This window comes from Psittacula echo (genome assembly GCF_963264785.1).
Source record: "Psittacula echo genome assembly, chromosome: 2".
In the NCBI taxonomy this organism is placed as follows: domain Eukaryota; kingdom Metazoa; phylum Chordata; class Aves; order Psittaciformes; family Psittacidae; genus Psittacula; species Psittacula echo.
Genome location: NC_137737.1, coordinates 90,830,721 through 90,854,397, shown reverse-complemented (window position 1 = coordinate 90,854,397; position 23,677 = coordinate 90,830,721). Strand labels below are relative to the sequence as shown.

The 23,677-nt window shown below is 39.7% G+C and overlaps 1 protein-coding gene across 3 annotated transcripts in view; it reads right to left on the bottom strand.

Moving 5' to 3' along the window:
* Positions 1-23,677, bottom strand: part of FHOD3 (formin homology 2 domain containing 3) — a gene marked incomplete at both ends in the record, with an annotated part of 373,934 nt that overhangs the window by 52,379 nt on the left and 297,878 nt on the right. For all 3 annotated transcript variants that reach the window (XM_080639441.1, XM_080639442.1, XM_080639443.1), the window contains 5 exons: positions 3,296-4,185; positions 7,606-7,905; positions 14,533-14,762; positions 19,394-19,444; positions 22,778-22,912. In XM_080639441.1, the coding sequence (XP_080495567.1) occupies positions 3,296-4,185; positions 7,606-7,905; positions 14,533-14,762; positions 19,394-19,444; positions 22,778-22,912 (1,606 nt within the window). The remainder of the gene's footprint in view (positions 1-3,295; positions 4,186-7,605; positions 7,906-14,532; positions 14,763-19,393; positions 19,445-22,777; positions 22,913-23,677) is intronic.

Sequence of the window (23,677 nt, the reverse complement as noted above, 5' to 3'; positions counted from 1 at the left end):
ATTTGCAGAACAACCTGCATCTCAGTAGTACAGAAAAAAATGGGCAATCCCTTAATAGCCGGATGGCATTTTTTTTCCATAATTTCTATCTTAATTAACAAGGATTTAGCACTATGAGTTTAAAATGGAATCACTCAGCTGCCATTGGTTTTGTCCAGGATACACATATATAATCTTTTTCAGAAATTCTCGTCCACATTTATGACTTGCCTTGGCATTTATTCAAATTACAATAGATGTTTTCAAAAGGAATACGTATCTAGGCATGTATATATACATGCACATGAAAACATGTGCCTTAATTTTTTCCTTCTACTAGTTTCTATGTCTGTGGGCACATGATGGATCACTATATCCCACAGGGTATAGATGAATCAGCAAAACAAAACTTCCATGCACAACCAAGGGCTGAACAACCACGGCTGATTCAGTAGTCTCTGTGTGTTTTCATTTCTCCTCACAGAAAAATAAACACTTCGAAGTGCTTTGTTTGGTGGAGTGAGAAAGAAATAAATGCTAGACTGGCTTGGAGGGGACACCTGACCACTCTTTCTATTCACAAGCATAATGTTGTGGTCCCGTATTTAGAAAATAAGTGTTCTGCAACTAAAGGTGCTTCACTAACTATAATCATTGTGCAAGTTATCCAGTATGGCATAAGTTTTCCTAAAATCAAGAATCTTCCCTCCCAGCCTGCCTTCTCCCCAACTCCCATATTATATCCTAAAACTTAAAATCCACTTTATTTTATTGCAGTCTATTGTGTTTAATGAAAAACTTCTCATGAGCCAGGAAGTAGCTGTTTATAGCTGTGTGTTGTGGAAATCACAGTGAAGGATTAGAAACTGGAGTAAAATTGGTTACAGCTGTAAGAAAGAGCATATGCATAACACAGAGCCACCCCCCTCCCCCTGCTCCAACACATACCCCCTGACTTTGCTTTTCCTCTCATCCTTCTGGACTGTTACTTTTCCATGCTCCTACTTCCATCTATTGCTATGAAAACTGGAGATTTGACTTTTGATTTGTTGCTCTGTGCTCTTTTCTTCAGCTGAACTGAGCTGTGAGTCAGACTTTACGATATTATAGAATAAACCTGTTTTGGATTGCAGCCATTGGACAGGAGAAACTAGACACAACGGGGAATGTACTCCCTGGAAATAAACCAAGCAGTCTGGAAAAAGCGAGAGCTATCCTAATTTGAAGGCAATATTCGTACCAAACCTCAAGTCTTTTATGGATCCAGTGGTCTGTTTAATTATTCCCACTATCACTTGACCTAAGGATCATCTCCTACCCTGGAAGATTTGCTTGTATTCTCCAAAACCAGGCAGAAGTCTCAGAAGTCAGGGTAAACTTCCACTATGGTATTCCTTGGTCACCACTGTCTTTCCTCCAGAGACAATGAGACTTCAATGTCTGTATAATGGGACGGGGTGGAAAGAGAGCCAAAAGTACAACGTCTCATGCAGAGAGCAGTTATTAGTCTCCAAGAGAAAAGCAGTCACCTAAATCATTCCTCAGACTTGCACTAATTTCAAAGAAACCTGCTCACTCATCTTCCAGCCAGAAGCCAAAAGCTGTGCCAAAGCATCAGGCAGGTTTGCGAAGCAAGTGTGAGGGAGGGAAAATGGCCAAAAGTAGGTTGGGAATGTGCACAGTTAATGACTGCAAAAGTAAATATGTCAGAATTCCAACAATTTAACATTTTATCAAAATCTTGGGTGAGAATAAAAGATTAAGAGTCAGCCAGAGAGATCCATTACAATACTGGCATTTAGCACAAAGCTAAACTTTGGAAATGGCAAATATGTCATCATTCCACATTCAATTCAAGGAATTAAATGTTTTATGGATCTAAGAAAATGCTCTCATTCCTTCCATCTATGAACCATCTGTGGCAGATTTGTATTTACAGGGAGAGAGATGAGGAGTAACACACCACGATGTCACCAGCATTCCTTCCTCAGCAGAAAAGGAATTAGAGAAAGAGATTAATCTCAGCCAAACGAACTATATGTGTTTTTAGAGCTGCTATGCCATATGTTTCAGACCTACATGCATCTATGTCAGGTAAGAACAATGGTGGCGGGATCTGTGCAAGTGTGTACCTGTTGTTTGTCAGGTACTTAATGAGGGGCTTGACTGTTCAAATAGCAATGTTTCCACCTGGCCAAGAAGCTCAAGAAGGACTATTAGAAAATTTTGAGTTAATAACCCACACAAGTGACATGGAGAACTTTTACTGTGGGACATCCAGTCTCCCTAGATGACAGCAAACAATAATATACATGATAGATAGCACAGATAACAAATTTGCTAGCCAAAGACAAGTAAAATATGCAAGGTGCTGATGCCTTTTTGTGTCACTATAAAACATACAGGCACACAGAGAAAACATATAAGTGATTTATTTAAGAGAGATTGACATCTTTTACTAGCATTTTAATTGGAAAAAAAATTGCTTCCTTGATACTGATTATTCTGCTTAGAATTTTATGTAGCCATGAAAAGCAAACTTCAAGCTAATAACTTTTTAAAATGCCACTTCAAATTCCTACTAAGTGTAACTATAAAAGGCTCCCTTTTGTTGTTGAGTCTAATGTTAAACAGCCATGTCACAGAGCTTTTGTGAATTTATTTTATAACAATACTAAGGAAGAGGGAACCCTAGCTACAGAGTTATTTCCTGTGCCAGCTTCTATCCTAAAATTTGCAGAGCCACATTGTACAAATTAAGGATCTAAAATAGGCCTGTCCGCCAGTACAAAACAAAAACCCAACACCCCTGCAGAGTTTAGCTGTAAACTTGGTCCAGCTGATAAATCGATCCCTCAGAACAAAGCACATGTGTAGCTTCTTTGCAGCAGAGCCAGTCTGGTATTCTAACCTTTCCACATAATGAATAGGAAAATATTACCAAGTGAAGAACTGTCAAATTCACAGATATGAATCATCATGCCATGACCTTTATATGAACGTAACAGGAAATATTTCAGATTTCAATACCTAGTTTGGCACTCAGCCACAAACAAGCTAATGTAGAATGTGTTGGTATTCCCCACCTGAATTAATGTGCCAAAACCGACAGACTTGAGACAAGAGGGCAGCTTGGCCTGGTCACCACCCTAAACTCATCTCCTAGTTTCAGGCCATGGAATATCATCCATCATAGGCCAAGTGAGAACTAGAATTTTCCACCGTTTTCATGCAAACAACATAAATCACGTAGATCTAACTCAGAACGAATACCAATACAATAGCAAAATAATAACAAGCTGAATATGAGCTGTACCTTTGTGACAGGCAGTTCCTTGGATTTAGACTCAAAGAGATGCTCCAGTTTGGAAGTGTCCACCTTAATGGGTTCCAGTTTCGACCACAGGAATTCTCTGCAGCGTTTGTTGTTTTTACACTGCCACTCAAATGGCCGTACCTCATTCCAAAACAGACGGATGGTTTTCTTCTTCTTTATAAATGCTGGCTGACCCCTAGAAACCTGGGGTGACCCTAAACCCTGAGGAGTGCTGAACAGCGGAGGAGGAGCCAATAAATTAGCTGAGGGTGGAGGTGGAGGCGGACATCCCAACAGCGGGGGAGGTGGTGGAGGAGGCAAACCCAGAAAGGAAGGTGGAGGTGGAGGAGGGGGAACAAGGGAGTCCCCAGGACCCATATCCATGTCCAACACATCTACATCATCCTCCTCCCCCAAGTCTGTAAAATCCATGTCTTTGATTTTAAGTTCTCTAGGATTAGCCATGAGCTGATCCCAGATGTAGTCAGATTCCTTCTTTGGCTGTGCTGGAGTTTTCTCAGGGACCTGTTCACTGATTTCATCTTCAGGCACAGCTGTCCCCTTGGCCAGCTCACCACTGTTGAATTTTTCTGCAAAGGCTTTCACGCTGCCTTGGTTGTCCAGATTTCCAATCTCCATTTTTTTGACGCTTTCGTCTTTGGCCTGCTTTGTGGCCTGAAGGATAGAGATCCTACTGGCTAGGCTAGTGAGTGACTCCTCACTTTCCTCCGTCTCCTTCTTTTCCTCCTTCGCCTCCAGCTCCTTCTCCTCTTCATCCTTGGGTTTTTTGTTATGCGCATACAACATGTCCAGCATAAACCGCTTGTTGTTGAGAATGTTGCTGCACTGTTCATTCACACCAGCATCCTGAATGGTCTGTGACCATGGACCTGCAATCACACACACACAGACAAAAAGAGTCAAGGGGAGGGAGCCAAAGCACCAAGAACACTCTTTAACTCACCAGAAAAAATGGGGGAACGCATGCACAATTATTCTGAAACTGGGCAAGCACTAGCTTTAAAAAATTTGAAGTAAATGAGAGTGCTGATATATGGCCCAATCTTAATGGGCTGGGAGTAATTCTCAACAAAGGAATGGGAGCTGAAAATAACCAGCATAGCTTGGGAGGGATTTGAGCCCCAGAGCAGGCTGCATACCCAAGGTATAGCTCTCAGGGCAACTTAATGAGTATAAGTGTAAGCAAGATTTTAAAAGTTATTTCTAGGAACAGGAGCACCTTTACAAAAGAGCTTTGAAAATGCTGCTCATCATCAATCACTGCTACCCTCTCTGTAATATATGACGGCATTGAAACCCTAATGGCCTTCTTCCAACATCACAATCTTTTAACATCACTGTAATGAAGCTTCATCTTTCTGACTACTATTTTTCTCAACAATAATCTGCAAAATACCATGTTTGAGACAGCACCATAAATAACAAACTATAGTGGTCAAATTGTAAAAATAAATGATGTAAGTGTCTCTGCGACTAAATTTCCTTTAATATAATACTGCTAACCAATGTGGATAGGATGTCTAAAAAGTATGGTGCTTCTTTTTCCAGTGGGCATCATATGGAATGATTAAACACGAACAAAGATAATTCTTCACACTTACTGTATTTCCTGTATGGGATTCCTTCTGTTCCCCATAGTCTTTGCACATTTTATTAATGTAGTTTTTATAAACTCTATTTCTGAAACACATTTCATTTTGGTTGCTAGCCTGCCTTCTTTTTGGCCCCTTGTGTTTAAACATTTTCCTTTATACCTATCAGTTGCCCTTTCTCTTAAACTTTCATTTTACCTGTGTTTCTCCTCTTTCTCCCCTCCTTCGCCTGTTTTAACACTTTAGAGTTTTAAACATCTTTTATGGTTTCCTTCAATGGAGTTGGTTTTTTACTATCTATTCCTGTGCTCTGAGAAGGTGTCCCCTGGGTGAGATCCACGTTCAGGGCCCTACAGCACTCCCTTACCCCTTACACCACATTAAGGTGTACGATGGGTCTCACAGCACAAAGCATATGGACAGCAATGACTCTCACCTAAACCACATTTTAAGATGAGTCCAGAGATTTAACTCCAAACAAAAGAAAGACATTGCTGAAAAACAGCAATGGATACAACCTCCAGAACTGTTTCTTTCAACTTTCCTGAAGAAGGGTTGACTGCTTCCATTACCTGCTTATTTTTCTTCAGACCTTACCTATACCATACCTATGGGATTGCTTTCTCACCAAGACTTGTCACCTGAGGTAGTTTCTTAGATTTGTCTTTGACGTAGTTTCATTAGACAATGTGACAACTCCTTTCCCACACCACAAATTTTACCTGCTAAGCCTCCCCAAGGACTTCCCCCTACTCCCAGCTTTTCCTTCAAATATTTGTTCTTTGGATCCCTCCTATAAATCCCTCATGACCTACCTGCTCTCAGTTTCAGCAGCTGGGATCTTCCATGATTTAACCCCTTTGCAAAACCCCTTTTTGCTGTTCATCAAAATTCCCCCAGACAAAATCTCCAACTTGGGCTCTCCAAGACTCCTCCATGTGCCCTAGCTGATCAAAGATCAGTGAAGACTCTTGCTATCTTGGTGGCCTCTTCTGCACTTGTCTCCACAGGTAAAGCTTTGAAATATCATTGGAGAAAAATGGCTTGTTGGAAGCCAAATTCAGCAGGGTAGCTAATGAAGGAAGAGCCAGGACCGAAGGCTTTACCCTTTTGTTCTTAAAGCATCTGGGCAGAACAAATGGGCCACCTCATAAATGGCGAACTGCTTGTTGGAAATGTGAGAACTGCTGAAGAAAGTGCTCTCGTTTGCTTTCTGAATCTCCTCCCTTACTAGACAGCAAACAACTCACTACATGAGACCTCCTACATAGCACAACCTAGTAAATCTTTGGTCTACTGGTAAGATAGGTCAATTTTAAGATGTTGATTTTTCAATAACAGTGTACATTTCTTAGCTTTTAACAAAAAGCATGTAAGCACTTAGAGTAGTAACAGCTTGGTACCTGACAAGATGAGGGCAAACCCCTATAACCTGTTCTCCCTTATTTGAGCTTGGACTATCTTGGAACGTGCTACAGTGTAACATCCTTCATCTGTTGTACATTCCTTCCCTTTCCTACATATATATCCATCTACATTCTTTAAGACTACAATAGCATTCTAGGTAACTCAATCTCAGTGCTGGTTGAAAAAAAATTAGCTCTTAAATTTAGAATAAAATGACAGCATTAATTGTCTGTGCCATAAAATTTTTCCCAGGAAAAAAAGCCCCACACCACCACCAACAAAAAAAACCCAGAAGTGATGGGGTTTAAACACGAACAATACAATCTGACAGTTTATCTCTGTGAGGTAATCCTTGTGATTCAGAGTTATCCCTCTTCTTTCAGGAAAGATCAAGACTATTTCAAACTGTGAAGTAATTCTTGTTTTCTTATCTAGAATTTAAAAAACTTAGAACAATGCACTCAACTGTTCAGCCCTAAGAAAACTTGGAAACCAAATGCCCTAACAATATTAAATTCCTTCACCTCTCTAGAAAAAGGGGAAACGAACAATTAATCAAAAGTTCAAAATCTGCCTTTCACTCCCTCCCTTCCTGGGTTGGATGACAAGCTCTAGTTGTCATTATCTCTCCAGGCAGAAAGCTGGATCTCAAGACGACTTCTAGGCTGGGCCTTTACAGGTGCCTGGTGGCACACCTGAACAGAACAACTGTTCACTGCAGAAATGGTCTTTTCCAGTTGAGGTCTACTTCATGTGCCTCCTCCACATCAGCTAAAGATGGCCACATATCTTTAGCGGCTCCAATGTATCCCTTTCTGCTTTCTGGAACCTAACCAAGATGGGAGAACTGAAGGGAAGGAACAAACACCTCAGCCCTCACTGCTCTTTCTCTTCCACTAAAAGGATGAGAAAAGGTATCTGGAATCTCATGACAACTTATTTCAGCACAACCCCTTGTCTTACTGTTTTATGTGTAGAGGATTCTCTGGGAGCCAGGGATGCAAGTTGCTGCAACATGATGATTCCACACTTAATATATTACCTTATGAGAAGAAAATTGTCTCAAATCAAAGGAAACCTCATTTCACCAAGGCCTTACAGTCCCTCAAACATAGAAACTCCATTCCATCTGTGATTTCCAAGGAGAGAGTAGACCAGACTTGGTCAGGGTGAAGAAAGTCTTATATAGGTGCAAAGGGTTTGTTAGCTAATTTACACAACAACAGAGATGCTAATTAAACATTTTTTTTACACCAGAAACCCTTCATTATTGAAAAAACTTCACTTTACCAGTTTCATTGTCACTGGTTAACTTGTCCTCTCTCTCTTCCCTCTCTAAAGTGCTGCTTGCTGAGGATATACTGGATGCAGAGCAGTTGTCTTTTTCATTCACTTCCTCATTCTGCCTCTCTTTTTCACTGAGTATTGCACTTTCTTCTGGCTCTCTTTCTGGTCCTTGCTCCACCTCACTCTCTGGTCCCACCTCTGCAGTCTCTATTTCCTTGGGTGTCTCCGTTCCCTGCTTGGCCTCAGCCTCCTGTTCTGGTTCTGGTTCTGTCTCTGTCTCTGGTTCAGGTTCACTGGCACTCACTGGTGAAGAGAACAATGGGAGAAAGATATTCACTTAACAACGGAGTTGTCTCAGGCTCACCCCTCTAAATGAGAGCGACGTGAAAGCTGTACAAGTGCTTCACAGAAAGAAAATAAAAAGCAAGTTCATGGCATGCCGAACATTAAGAGCAACAGACTGATGAATGTTGTGCGACCACAGCATTGCACATGAGAGTGGCCTGGCAAACCCCCTCACTTGCTGTCTGGAGCCAGCCTGCTATTTTTGTACATACTTCCACAGCTGGAGTGTTGGACACACATAAGGATTTGAAGCAACCAGCAGAAAATGGGCATCCCACCTGAGCATGATATTGACAACTCAGTGCCTAGACAGAGCCAGGCAGGAAGAGATCTTTTAAAAAGCGAAAAGGAGGAAGAGTGTGGCTTTTGGTTGAGTTTTCTTTGGGTTCTGGAAGAATTCTTTTCTCACCTGATGAGGAACACTTCAACGAGAAAGTACAAATATTAGTTTTATTAACACAGTTGAATGGCACAGTCTGGAAATGGCACTGTCACACTTTTAGCTGACAAAACCCATATGTTTTTTCATGCACATTTACTTCAGAATAGCCACATCAAGAGTGAACAAAGTTTCCAACTGCTTGGCATATGGCAAAAATTCAGTTTCCAATTGGTTGTCATATGGCATACTTAGCTTTTTATCAGTTGGCACAAGCAAACACTGTTGATAGTAAACTTGGTTTCTTCTTCCCTGCTTTATCATTGACAGTGAAATTCATTCACCTTTAGGCCTTTGAGCTTTAACAGCAGATTTTCACATGCAAATGTTCTCTGCATGATGCAAAGAAACTGAAAAGCATCCACACATATTCACATCAAGCAGCTCACAATTTTCGGAAAACTGAAATAGCCATGCAAGAGTGATGAAAATGGGCATGCATGTTAGTTCTGCATACTTCCCACATTCCCTCTGTACTAAATTGTGTGTTGGGTGGCTAAACTACAATGACCAAGTCATACTTGTTTTTTCCTTCTATTAACTGTTTCATGTTGTGTGCCTAAACTCTTTTCTGAGACATCCCCACAAAGAAGAATGTTTTCTAGCAAAGTTTGTGCCTATCTTTACAATAACACCTATGTCTTTAAGCTAGCTTTCAGTAATGCATATTCAGTACCATATTATTCCACTTCATTTCATATAATTTAAGTATACAAAATCGCAAAAGCTTCTTTTGCCACCAATTTCACTGGAGCTAAGCTTCTACACTTTCACAATTGATTTTAAATGTTTAATGTTTAAATATTTAGATAAATAACCAGACATGCATATGTATAATACATTTATATATGAGAAATGTACATGTTTAATATACAGTTCATTCTCACTCAAATCCCTCTAAGATGTTTTGAAACACTCCCAATTTGAAGCCTACCTTTCTTATACATAAAGAGCACCTAAAAGTCTTATTTTAGAAATGCAAGCAGCTCTGCACATGCTTTGTCTCTCTAAATGTACCTTACCTATGCCTATACACTGGACACTGCCTGTGAGAATCCAAATTATAGAGAGCTGGCAAGAAGCTGGCAGACACTCTGAATTCCAGTTGTGTTCTTCTGACCACAGCTGTCAATGTGTAGGTATAGCACAAAACCAGTTTAAAGTCAAGCCAAGATTTGAATATAACTGAGATGGAAGCTTAGGAATCCTTCAGGAGTTCATGGAATTAACATGGTACTGTAGCACGAAATACTGAGCTTGCCATGCTGTGATGGTCCATATATACAAGTACCATCAATTCATCCTAGAATAATAATGGTTTCATATGAATGTTATATGTTTCTCTCTAGAAACAGTGTCATACAATAACCAAAAAAAGTCAACTGTAACAGCTCAGGTGAAGAAAGAAACTGACTAAAACATGATCAGGACTGTTAATGTTTGTGGCACCTTTATTGTCAAGAAGCTACACTGAAGATTCAATAGGATGAAGTAGGGGAAATATAAGGAATGCTTGGGAAAAAGAGAATATTCGAAAGAATTCTGGATACTCTTCAAATAAGGAATATTCCACACATACCAGAAAGATACAGTATCTTAGCAGAATCTAATATATAACAAAGAGTAAAGAGCAATATACTGACACAGGCTGCTCTTTCGAGTTCAAGGAGTATCAAGATCTAAGCACTTCTATAACAAAACAAGGATGTGTTGACACTCATTTTCATAGAATCATAGAATCAACTAGGTTGGAAAATACTTTAAGATCATAGAGTCCAACCATTATTCCATGTCACTGAGGTCCTCATCTACATGTTTTCTGAACACTTCCAGGGACAGTGATTCCACCACTTCCCTGGGCAGCCTGTTCCAATACCTGATCACCCTCTTTGTGAAGAAATTGTTCCAAATATCCAATCTAAACTTTCCCTGGCGCAGCTTGAAGCCATTATTTCTTGTCCTACCGCTTCTTACTTGGGAAAAGAGATCAGCCACTTCCTCTCTCCATTTTGCCAGTCTCTCTCACTTTAGGGATAATATCAATAATATCCACCTATAACCCAAATAACTTATAAATAGTGAGTGAAGTCCATTAGCGTTTCCCTTAAAAAGCAGTTGAAAAATCAAATCTGTCAGCAAACACTAGCAGAAGAACCAAGCCACAAGCGAGACTTGTGTTCATTACTTGGAGTTCCATTGTGTAATCCATTGTGATGCTATTGATAAGGACTTCTGAAGATGTAAAAAAATACAATTCTCGGTGAATGCCTGGTGGTGGCCTACTGAAAGTGAGCTGGGACTTTTAGTTTCTTATCTATGGGATTCATTTTCACACCAGACAAAGGAGTTCAATAGTAGAGGCAATCTTTCTTCACCTGCAAATGCAGTTTTTCACACTTCTCCCAAGGCTTAGTTTCTCCCCTCTTAAACCAAATGAGCAGAAGTTTCATTTGGAATTGGATTAACCAGGAGGAGGAAAACTGAATGTGTATTTTAGGACTAATTTTTGAGCCATATGCCCTCTTATTTTTTAGCCAGAACTTAGTCTTTAAAAATGTATTATTGGAAAAAAATGCAAAGACTCCTTGGAAGACTGAAATCTCTCAAGAACCTCATCACTAAAAGAGACAGTGTAAGAGAAATGTAAAGACTTTGTTGTTTTGAGACATGGTGCAATCTGCATCTTCTGACATTTTCAAGACTTGGTCATAAAAAGCCCTAGCAACCTGATCGGTTATGATCTGATCAGATGTTGGTGACAGCCCTCTTTTGAGGGAGAGGTTAGAAAGGACAGCAAACTGCTCTCTTCTGAAAAATTTAGCTGCGAGCTTACAACGTTATACAGGGACATGGAGAGCAGTGACTTTTCTTTTGATACTCAACTATAGATAAACCTTGACGCAGATACAAGATGTTGCATCCCTAGTACTTGCAGGTAAGACTTCAACCTCATAGTCCTATAAGCCCCTCAGAGAGAACAAACATTCCTCTGCGCCTACATCTAATCCCCTGCAAGGGTAATAGATTAGGCAACCATCTGCTTTATTTATTTTCTCAGCTCTCTACTTGGAGCTAGGAGGTACATAGGCTAAGTTTCTCCTGAGGATACATACACTAAGTCTGAAGATGGCTATACCTACCTGAAGCCCTCTTGGTTCAATTGTTTTAGCATTGTTTAAAGTCTTGGGTGTAATCTCCCTTCAGTTCCTCCAACACAGGAATTCTCTTGCTATGAATTCATCATGGACTCTCTTTTTTCCTCCACCCCCACCCTAACCTTTGCTTCCCATTCCTTGTGATGATAAAAGCTAGCACAGAGTGATTACCAGTAGGGAACTGGCTCTTTCTTCATTAAGTCAAATTATCTTCCTTTGTCCCCCATCCAAGTTCTTTCTCTGACTTCCTGTACTCTGGTTCCTTCGGCTGTACAACTGGGGCTGCAGTGGCCTCACTGCACCCTCAGACTCTGGTGCTTTTCCATTTACCGAAATGCTTTCACCAGTCATACTGTAGGCAGTGTTTGATCTTTGCTCAGCTACTAATATGTTCAGAAGGCTTCCTACTGTCCACAATGTGCACTTGGGTTGGCCTGCATACCTCCTCAAGTGCTAAAAAATCTGCTTCTCTAAGAGAAGGTTTCATCTCCAATTCCTTTGTTGACTGACTTCAGAGATGTCTTGGTTATTGTGCTTCTTTGCACATGTGCTCTTCATAAATATTCTCCAATGAAATTACAAAAGAGGAAGTAGCTCTCTCAAAAAAAACACATTAAGTTCCACTTTGCAGTTATGGGATTGCCTTCATTTCCTCTGAACACCATACCCCAAGTTTTACAAGAGTAAGTCTTGCAAGGCTTGATAACTTTAGTGAAACCAATTGTTTTATATAAGAAAACACTTCAGCTCAGTAATTCCAGATTTTTATATTGGGTAATGATACGGAGATGTTTCACAGCATGGGACAAAGTTGCACAGCCAAAATCCATTTCCTTCTTAAGTCCAGTAGATACTGGATGGCATAAAATAAATTTGACTCTGAAATTTTGCTGGTAGAGAACATACTTCCCATTTGACTTCTGGTTCCGAATTCTGCAGATGAATATCACATACCCATTAACACTGTTCTTGCAGTGTCTTTGGAGGGTCCTATGCCCAGAACCAAGGAAGTGTTTTGCTTCTGCAGTTTCATCCTTTCTTGGGAAGATGGTGACCCCCATGTTCAAAACAACTACTTTGGGTACAAGTAATCTGGATTCTGTCCATGGCTGTATTTCAGCTTTCCTACAACTTGCTTAAGCAAGTTAATGCCTCAGTTTCTCTATCTATTAAGTGGGATTCATAACATTTCCTAAAGACAGTAAAAGTTGAGATTTTAAATCATTATGGAGCATAAGGAACTTGGATAATAGTCTAGAGGACATGGCACAAAATCTAAAAGTAAACCTGCCAGCTGTTGGCTGATAATCAATGATCTGGTCACCTCCAGATGAGTGAGCCTGCCCTGCCCACACGCTCATTACTTCATACATTCCCAATGGTTTTGGTAAGCCTGAAACAGCACCCTTCCTCGTGCACAGCTCCTGCTGAAGTGTGCAGATTTCAGGACCCTGTTCTGGTGCCAACCTGGCCATCTGCCTGTAGCTGCCCTTCACTGGAGGCTTACCTTGCCCTGTCCTTACGTTCTCTCTTTGCCATCAACTTACAAGGTGCTGCCCTCTGATGCAGCTGATATTGCCAGGAGTTTTAGTAGTGATGTCCTGCCTACCCACGTGTTGAATGCTTTGCCATATTTTGGCTGCCTGAAGTTGCCCTGTACACCTGCTCTAAATGCATTCTCCAAATGGATTGTGCTGCTCCATTTCATGCTGCATTTTTATTTTAACATTTCCAGCAGAAATATGTTTAAATAATCATCATAAAGGAGATATTTGCTCCCTACCCAGCTCTGAAACCCTAATGGTGGAAAAATCCAGCTTATTTGCTTTAAAAGCAATATTGTACTAAAAAAAAAGAGCATCTGGATGTTTCTTAATATCAGTACTACAGAAAAATGCCCATGTTTTTTAAGTTCAAATGATTCCACTGAGACTTTTAAGGTGCCAGACAAGAAAACTGGGAATATAATTGTGAAAATATATAAACCTAAATTAAATAAACTTCACCTACTTAGTACAGTGAGGATAAACATATGCAACATTCGGTATTTGCAACTTTTTTCTTAAATTGCCTTGCTTTATAGCATGCTACCAGCCATAACACTCAATAAAACCAAGCAGTGCAAGTTACAAATGCATTAATCACCTATAGCATGTAGCAGGAAATCATATCAAATAAAAATGAATGATGGTGATAATTCACCCTCAACATGCATTCTAGCTCCCAATGTTAATGCAACATCATGTGGCGCAAATATAAATCTGTATGGTGGGTGTTTCTTGAGGGCTGAAGGAGGGGTACATGATGCAAGTAGCAGAATGACGTGCACACACACAAAAGTATTGCTCTGCACACCAATAAATTATATGACAGCAAACCAACCATGCAAACACTAATTATATATTCCTTTTTACTAATTGTCTGTGGTCTCTTTTAAGTCCTTTACTACTTGTGCTACAATTTTAAGAGTTTTTGTTGGTGTTAAAAATAACCAACACACCCTCCCTGCCTTCAATTCAAGACCTTTTCTGTTTGCCCCATTCAGCCTTTGCTCTGCTGGAAGGTTATTATAATCTTGGCATGCATCTGTTGCATTTCTTTCAGAGAATCCACATAAGCAAAATCTGTTGGCAGGAATATTACTGGTCTAGTATTCAGTAACTTCTAATATACAAGGAACACGATGCTAAAATTAAGACCCTCTTTATGCTCTATTTTCCAATTATTCCATTCTAATAGCAACAGACAATGGTAATATAAATCATAGCCCCAATTAGAAGCGTGTTCGTTGCTTGAATAGACTAGAAGATACTCAAATCTATGCAAGAAACAGAGGAAATTTAAAAAGACAGCATGAAACAATACAAGATGACCCTTTACTCTGGCATCTCAGAGGTTATATTCTTGGACTCAGGCATCTAAAAGCACTGCTAGCCCAAAAGAAACTGTGATAAAATCACTGCTCTTTCCCCTGCCCTCCTTTTCACTTACCTTCTGAAGGCTGAGGGGTCCCACAAGGGGTGGAAGGGGTCTTCAGCTCTTCCTGGGACTCTATGGATGCTGGGCTGACGCACTTGGGTACAGGTGACGATGGGGCAGGTGAGGATGGGGCTGAAGGAGATCTCAGGTTCAAGGACAGCTCACTTCTGCCTCGGCTTACGCTCCGACTCTTCAGCTCCTTCTCATACTCCTCTGCTGCCAACCTCTCCAAGTATTTGTATCTGAAAGTTAAATTCCAGAGGGTTTCCGTAAAGAAAAAGAAGTCTGTGGCTGATGCTTGTTTATGGATGAAACACCTGCAGAGAATGAACTGACTTCCTGACACAAGGGGTACAGCACTAAACTGCCTGCCTGCTCTATCTGCCAAAGAATGCACACCAAAGCAGAGACTATTTCCCTGAAAAATGTTAAATTGCTCATGACAAAACAAAAGCAAAACCCAGCAGAGTTAAAGAGCCTTTAGATATAGTATTCTGTCTGCACAGTCCTTTTCCTTTTGGAAGCATTTGCCTGTCCTCCTTTTCACTCTCCTCCTCCTCCTCCTCCCAGCCCTCCTTTTCCCAAAACAAAACAGGAGGGAATAAAATCCAAAAGAAGGAAGAAAAAAAAAAAAAAAAAAAAAAACAACAAAAAAAAAACAAAAAAGGGCAAAAGAAAAAAAACCCTCCAAAGCCAGAGCCCCTTAATACCGATGCAAATAGACAAAGTCTGAGACTTGCTGCAAGGAGAGGGAAACGGTTTAGTGCAGCAGACAAAAACAGATCTCCCTGAAAATAATACCAATAATAGACGTTTGGATTGACTATCTAAAGTCTCTGAACCTGCTTCTATTTGCTCTGAGAGCAATGCGCTGGAATTCACTTTGTTCTCTCCACAGTCTACAATGGAAAGTTTTCCTTTTTTTTTTATTCTAAAAAATTTCTCTGCCGGACTCAGACATCCAATAGCTTGTACCTGACGTCACATGTAGTTTATTCATCAAAGTCACTTTAAAAGAACAAAGATACATCTGTTTTGCATTTTAGGCAGGCAGAACTCACTAACTGTTTATTAAGACCAGCTACCAATCATATTCTTCATAGTGTGCTTTATACATTTTGACCAAAATAACTTTGAAATATGTGCCTCTTCCAGATGTCTGCTAATTTTATCCACCATTATTTGCTAAGGAATAAATTCATGACTACAGCTGGATCGGGCTTTAGACTGTTTGTCTTACCCACAAGTGAACTGTTAAACAGGTTAATCAAGACTACTGCTTATGTCCCCAAAACACTGTGGTCATCCTCCTATAACCCACCATTGTAAACACTTTGTAACAGGGAACACCACTCCTCCCCCCTTCTGCCTCATTGACAGCCCAGATTAGTGTACAAGGGTGCATTAAAAGCAGGCAGGGAAAAGTCAGCCACATGTGGTAACAAACATGCTTAGTGCATATGGCAGCCACACACACATGTACATTTGCAAACATCCATATAGAGCGTAGAAACTTGTCTTTGAAAAGCACTCCTTGTGTTTTCAGAGGCAATTTGCTTCATTGCAAACAGCAATAATGAAGAACAAACTCATTTTCTTTTATTCCTCCAGAGGTATGCACAGGCTTTGAACAAATTCGGCAAGAAAAAGAACCCCTACAGACTCTGGATGAAAATATAACAAGCCACATACTTGTATGGTTATAAAATAGGAACTGTTTATAGTTCTAACATGAAGCCAATTCTAGAGAATGATTTCTTGCCTTTTCAGTAGAGGAGAAAGCCTTTCACTGGCATCAGCTTAGTGTTAAAGTTCATGAAGCCAGTCTTTCTTTTAACATTGGTCACTTAAGTATTGTGCCTTCCCCCTCCCCACAGATAGAGCAGATGGGACTTCAGACTCATAAAGAGACATTCAAATCAATCACTTAGCTCCAACAGGTACAAACCAGCTGGCTGCCGCTGAGGAGGGTTTTCCAGTTTGCCAACAGAGTACAACAGAAATCTGGACAGATCCTTCTATAACAGGGGGAGCTACAATGTTTTATAGTCCTCAGCTCTTTTTAAGATTCTTTAATGTTTTAGCTTCTGTAGCTGTATGCTGCACAGCCAACCAGCAAAGCAAAAGTCTATCGTCAAGATGCGCCTTCTCAAAATATATCTGTTCATTACACTGAAAGAAAAAAAGGCACCAGAACAGCAACTCTCATAGCAGCACATCAGCAAAACTAGTTATCAAACGGACAGCCTAATAAGCAAATATAGCAGTGTAGCCAAGAAATAAAAACAATTCATGAATCAGTTATTAGCACTTCACACTTGATAAATGACATTTATTTAGGTTACTTTTTGTTTCTGCCTGATCTCTCTAACAATGAATGAATGCCAGCATCAAATACACAAGGTCTCATGAAGAGCAAAACCTGAAGGAGTTGAAAGGATGAGCTACCATCCCACTGCTGTACTGTGGATGTAGTTCCTCCACTACAGGATTGACACATTGCCTCTGTATATACTGCCATGATCCTTTAAATCTTAGAAATCTGTCGACATCATCCCAGCTATGCCGATTCTTCTCTAGAAAAGCTGAAAGTCTGTGGGCTATCCATTTGGTATACCTCATGAACATGACATTCCACTTATCATCTTCAAGTGGATGAAGATATCATTGCGAGGCATCTAGGTCTCTGAGGAATACCCTGAAGGTGATTTAAAATGTTTATTTTCCAACAAAGTCACGGGGCTGAGAGCATCTGAGCTGCAAATCACACTAGGGAGAGCTTGGGAGCTCACCTTTCTTGGGCTTATTTTTAAATTACCAATGGAAAACACCCAATCAAGCAAAGTAAAAGCAGCCTCAAATCGTTGAATGTCAAGAACATGTGGAACAAATGGTGCTGAGTTACACTCAGACCCTTTGAAACTGCAAGAATCTTTCTCCCTCATGTCAAGACCACTCCAGAGCCCCTGGGAAAGTGGATTCCTCTATTCTGGAGCTCCAGGGTGATGCTTTAGCACACAGAATGCTCTATGTGCTCAATATTATCTCCTTCCACTTTTCCAAACTGATTCACAGGAAATGTGCAACCCAGATTTTAACTAGGATTTTAGGACTTTGGTTATGGCGTTTTTTCATAGTTCATGCATTATCTTAAGAAAAGTCAACATGCAACTTGCTAGAGGAAATGAAATTTCACTTGTGCAAAGGTTTGTGTTAAAAAGACAGTTGCAGAAGGCCAATGTAGTGGACAATACGTGCAAGACTTCTGCAGCTTTAAGAAGGTTTCTCCAATATATATGTGCTGTCACAGCAAACGTGTTTTTCTGCTTTCTGAGGAAGAACTGATAATTTAACTTTTCAGTTCAAGAGAACCCTAAGGATAAAGACACATTCCTACTGACCAGTGAAATTGCCTCAGATTGCACAGCAGTGATGTCTTGCTCGTGAACACTTCCTCAAAAGTACTCCAGTTTACTTGGCATGTTCCCTTGCAACTGGAAAGCGCTGGAGAGCTTGCTTCTAATTTGTTTCAAATCTTGCTGACAAGCATGTTTGCTGTAAAAGCTTTTATTCCGCTATGATCTGTGTATGATGCTTACATGCTCAGATGCGTTTCATTTCAGAAAATGTTCAAAACTGTTTGTAATTGTTTTGGCTGGAAGGACAAAGGAAAGCCCATCCACTTATTCTTACTGTTAAGGGATTTCAAAATCATTTTCTAATATTAGCTACTTCAGCCATAACAGATCAGACTTCAGTGGACAGAAACCAACTGCCTCCTGTATGAGGATTTTGTAGGAAAAAAAAGGGAAGAAAAAAATTCCAAGCAAACCAAATTAAAACGCCAACAACCAAAAAGCCCCCCAAAACCACAAACCGAAAAACCATCCAAACCCAAAATGCAGCAACACCATGATTTCTGAGATGGCTGCTCTCATACTTTGATAAAGTAATTCCAGTTCTTTGCAATCCAAAAGTATCTCCAGAGAAAAATCTATAGAGAACCATAAAAGCAGATCTGAAGCAATCTGGATGATTTTCGTCTACTGTTTATTCAGTAACTCACATACTTTCCAGGTAAAAACAACAGCTCCCTCCAGGGTGCAATTACAAATGAAGGTAGAGATGAAGCTACTGAAAGGCAAAGGTCTTTTGTCAAGTATTCCTTGAAAAATGTGCTTTCATAAGCACATAGCTCCCAGTCTAGTCCAGAGTTTTTAAACCATTTAATCAAATTTAATAAAAGGAAAAGAATACCCCAAACCCTCAGTCCCTTTAAATATGCTATTTAAATGAAACTAAAACAATACCCGAATGATAAACGCTGCTAAGCTTTGCAATTGACTCAGTGATGTTTAGAGAGTTTGGCAAAGAAAAATTGGCCCTGAAAGATAAAAATATGCTGGGAGAGGGTCAGAACCATTTCCATCAGCCTGTGACTGCAGTTTTGCAATGCTTGTGACCCTAATTTCCTTTATCCTCAGCTGCCTTTTCTGACCCTCCAGAAAGCTTGGGATCCACTGGGTGAGAAAGACATGATTACTCAATTTATAACTATACTAAATTTTGGCAAATTTCTGAGGCAAATGGAGTAAGCTTTTTTTCCCACACAAATAGATAAAAGATAGATCGTCAATCATTCTTATGCACTCCAGTCCCACTGCTCTTCATTTATTGCTGTGCTTACAGCTGGACTTAATTTTTCTCCTTAATGAAGAACTTTAATGAAACAACTGCTTTCTTATAGAAGTCTTTTGGAATAAAAGTGTTCTGTGCATGCAGAGTTAAAAATGTAAATACATGACAGCTCCACAGTAAAGAATACAGAAAATGCAAACAACCAAAGGGAAGGATGGATGCATTATATACAAACCTCTCTTCTCTTGCTTGTCTTAGTTCTTCTCTTTTATCTAAATAATCACGGCTAGAAACAGAATTGCAGTAAATTGCAGAGGAAACCAGCAGAATAAGCTAACAGAAGTATAAATACAGTAGGAGAAACAGATCAATACAAACAAGCTGATCAGAAAAACAACGAAGACTATTGCCGATAAAAATGATTCCTTTGGTTTTGTAAAAAAGGCTGAAAAGTGTGTGCATACACTTATCCATGCATAATTCACAGGTATGTGTACGCCAAATATGTAGTTCAGAAGATCTTTACACATAATTATAAAAAACCCCAAAAGTGAAGAACTTGAAGTACATTTTGAATCCTAGTTACTGAAAGTTGATATAATTAACTCCATAATAAAATTAATTAAATCCATGATGAGCAGGCATTAGCGGCTATTAAACTAGAATGCCCCAAAACAGTGACCACAGCACTTGGCAAGCCAGATCAAGGCAGTGAGCACACCGTATCAGCCTCTTTCTAATGTACCTTTCCTCAGTGTGTTTTAGTCGCCATGGCTGGAAATGGGACAGTGGACTGGCATTACCGAGTAGGACAATTCTTTGCTCTTACAAGGTGCATACAGGATCACTGGACAGGTAACAACCTGTCACTTCCTTATTTTTCACCCTGAGTTTCAGATACAAACATCCCTGCATCTCTGGGAAGAGCTGCCCTTCTCTCAGCTCCTCAAGTAATTAATATATTAGGTTTTTGCCAGGCCAACTTTTCGGAAGCTTGAGCACTGTGATCTCAGGCAGGCCTGTCAAATCCACAAATGTGGATGCAAATTTAACTCGGAGCACAGCAGAATCCTGTGAATATCAAGCCTCCCTCGATATCACAGCAAGACAGTTCTTTACAATGTATTTTTAGTATTTTGTTGAATCTGACAGACAAAACTGATGAGATTTTCACCTCATTTGCTAGATTCTTCCACACTGTAACCTGAGAGTACCAGAAAGATTTTCAGAAGTATTCTATTTATGAATAAAACACTGTTTTTTCTCTTCAGATTCTGTCATCAAAGGAATTACTTTTCATCTACCATACCAACAGATATCAAACATCTGCTTGCAAGTGCTCTTCAAAAGTCCGACAATAAGGAACATATATTACTGTTTCAGGCTACCTCCACATTCTTTAAATCCCTGACCTGGTTATACTTTTATCATATTTTCAGAGTATTCTTTGGAATTACAATAGCTATGGGAATAACTCCAAGGAAAAAAAAAATATAGGGATTTTTCAGCAGGCATATTTTAACATTACTCTTTCCTCTTTGACAGCTTTCACCCTTCCCTACAGCTGAAGAAGAATGCCTGTATTTTAGGGCATACTGTTCTATACATGCAGCAGTTAAAATGGTCCTTTTACTGAGAAAAATGCTCATTATGTAAAGCATTCCTTTTCCTAGTAATAGCTTATGAAGCTTTTTGATACCTCTCCTAAACTCAAGCTCTTTCACAACTGGTGATGCTCTCCTTTAAATTATCTTCAATTTGTCCACAATGGTGCCAGAAACTACAGCAATGTTCTTGAGGCAGAGTTGGAAAGAATGAGATAACAAATGAGTCATGAGGGTAAATCCAGTACTGCTCACGAGTTTTAAGGCTGTGAATTGCAAGCGCTATTTTTAATCAAAAAATACATCTTCAGAGACTGGGTTTCTAGCCAGACTTATGATATGATACTGAAATCCCAAGAACTCTTGCAAAACTGCCCATGACTGCTGTGGCTTTTCCTCCTCCTGCCAGACTGTTTAATCAACTATGGGATGCTGTCTGCCTGTGAAGTTTGGTGGCTTTAGAGACCTTCTACTCAAAAGCAAGTTACAAGTTTGGGTGACCATGGAACTCAAATCTAGAAGATGAAAACACTGAGCATTGAAAAATTGTCATCTTAAATAAGGAACACAATACTGAAATTAAGTTAACCAGTTTCTGACTTGGGAGTAATGGTATGAAGATGTATATTTAAAAAAAAATTGGTTTTTTTCTGACTTTAAGGGATCTCTTTTAGTGACACAACAACTACTGTACCCAATCTCCAGTGAAATGTGCAGATCTGTTATTCAAACAGGTCAAGCTGCCAAATGTCATGGTGGCTTTTTTGGTCTGGACGTTTCCTTTCTGAAAGATCATCTTGGCTGTCCATGGCACACTGCTGCAGCCTGATGATACCACTTAGAGGGAGATTTTTTGGAAGAGCCTTTAAGACTGAGACCTGATTGTTTGTTTCAGGAGAACATGGGCAGCTATTGGCTGCCAAAGATCCTATTATGGTGCTCTCCCACCTTCCCTCTGCCTCTCATTTTCTTCTAAACTAGCTATCTTCTGGAGCCAGGAGAGTATCTCCTTCAAGCAGCCAACCAAACAACCACTAGTAAGTTACTCCTTTTTCCAAATTTACTATGACACAGACCATTTCTTACCAAAGAGATGATTACAGTGAAAATAATCCTGCATACTAATAAGGAAGCTCACATGAAACCCAGTGCCATGTTTCCCATAAATACCAACTCTGAGGCTACAAAACATTTATCCTACCATTCTTTAGATTACTACATTATGTGTTTTATGTTTACTTTTCACCCTGTTTATGAGGAAACAAACTGGTTTCTTAGTGTACACTCTTCAGGCAGTAGGCAAACTACTTCAGCTACAGGCTCCTTAACTATCCTAAGCCCACTGTAGTCTTTGTTAATGCCTGCGATGGGATTTTCAGGCACGGATTTAACAGGAGGAGTGGGCTTGTCTGTTACTACCCTCAGGCAGCACACCCTGGGATCCCACAGCACACAACATGTTCTTGGATGTGAAAATGGAGAATCCAATATTCATCCAGGGCCTTTGTCTGGCTACAGCTTGAGCAATGATTTTGATAACTGACTTCCATCAGTTGCTGTTTCCAGGAATAAAATATGCATGTACAGAAAAGTGAGAAAAAGTAGTTTAAAAACACTACCATACATCCCAAGACCGCAAAACAGTTTTACTTTGCAGAACCCAAAAAGTCGTCTCAGTGTTGTCCCTTCCTCCCACTGTTTCATCTTCAAACCCTATGCCTCACTGAGATTTACTCTGAGAAGTATACTAGCTAATAAAACCTGGCCTCTGCAGATACCCACATAGTATAACTGGCAAATACAAAGCTGCCCTCAAAAGAATTGCTGGTTTACTAAATGCTGGTTTATCATAATGTGTTCAATGTATCAGTTCTTAAGATACTTAGATCAAGAAAGGTATCTAAAGAGACGCACGAACTATTCATCAATTCAATTATTTTGCAATTGTATGACTCAATGATTTACAAATCCATCACACATTAAAGCAACAGACTGAGAGCAAATTTGGTTCCTACTTGAATTTGTTTCTTTCTTCACGTTCTATCCTTTGCAACCTTTCTTCTCTCTCCTTCCGTCGTCTTTCTCTTTCTGCTGCCAAGGACTCCTGGTGCAGCCGAAAAGACGATGTAAGAAGACCACCCAAAGCTGGCCTGTAAAGAAGGAAGATCGGATTTCTCAATGTCACTTTTATTGATTATACTGGCAAAAAATGAATAGCAATCATTCAGCATGTAACATAATCCCAACCAACAGAATGACATCGCCATATTTATGTCTGGATGCTTCAAAGCCCTGGCTAAGTGTCTTCTTGCTGAATTGATTTGAGATACTGTGGTGAGCTTAAAAATGACAGATAGGGTAGACTTCTTAAATTGCTAAATTTCTGACAAACAAATAAAGTACATGTAAGAATTCTTCAGCCTACTTCAACTGCAATATTGTCTCATTATTTTTTCTTACTGTGTAATCCCATTAACTGTAAAGCTAAAAGAAAGGCTTATCTGCTGTCTAGCCTATATTTCTGTGTTTTTTTGCCATTTAGACCCATTCATTCTGTCCACACTGTCATTTACTGCCACCTGCGTTATGGCTGAGCAATTAGTCTGATAACGGACTTTCTGTGCAGTCCTCTGACCATAACTATAAACTGGATGCTCCATGGTAGATTACTATAATGAAAAAGGCTCAATGTTCCCATCAGCAATGTATATCAAACTTCCAGCTGCTGTTCAGGAGGCTGTTAAGATGCATGAGAGAAGATGAGTAAATGCCCAGTCAAAAAAAAGTGGAACTATATTTTGGTCAGAAATGGTAGCCTTTACAGTAAAGGCTTCTCAAATATGTAGATTATTTTTTTCTTTGAGATTAAATAGCTTCAAGTAGCAAATACACTTTTAAAAAGCTACATTTTTATT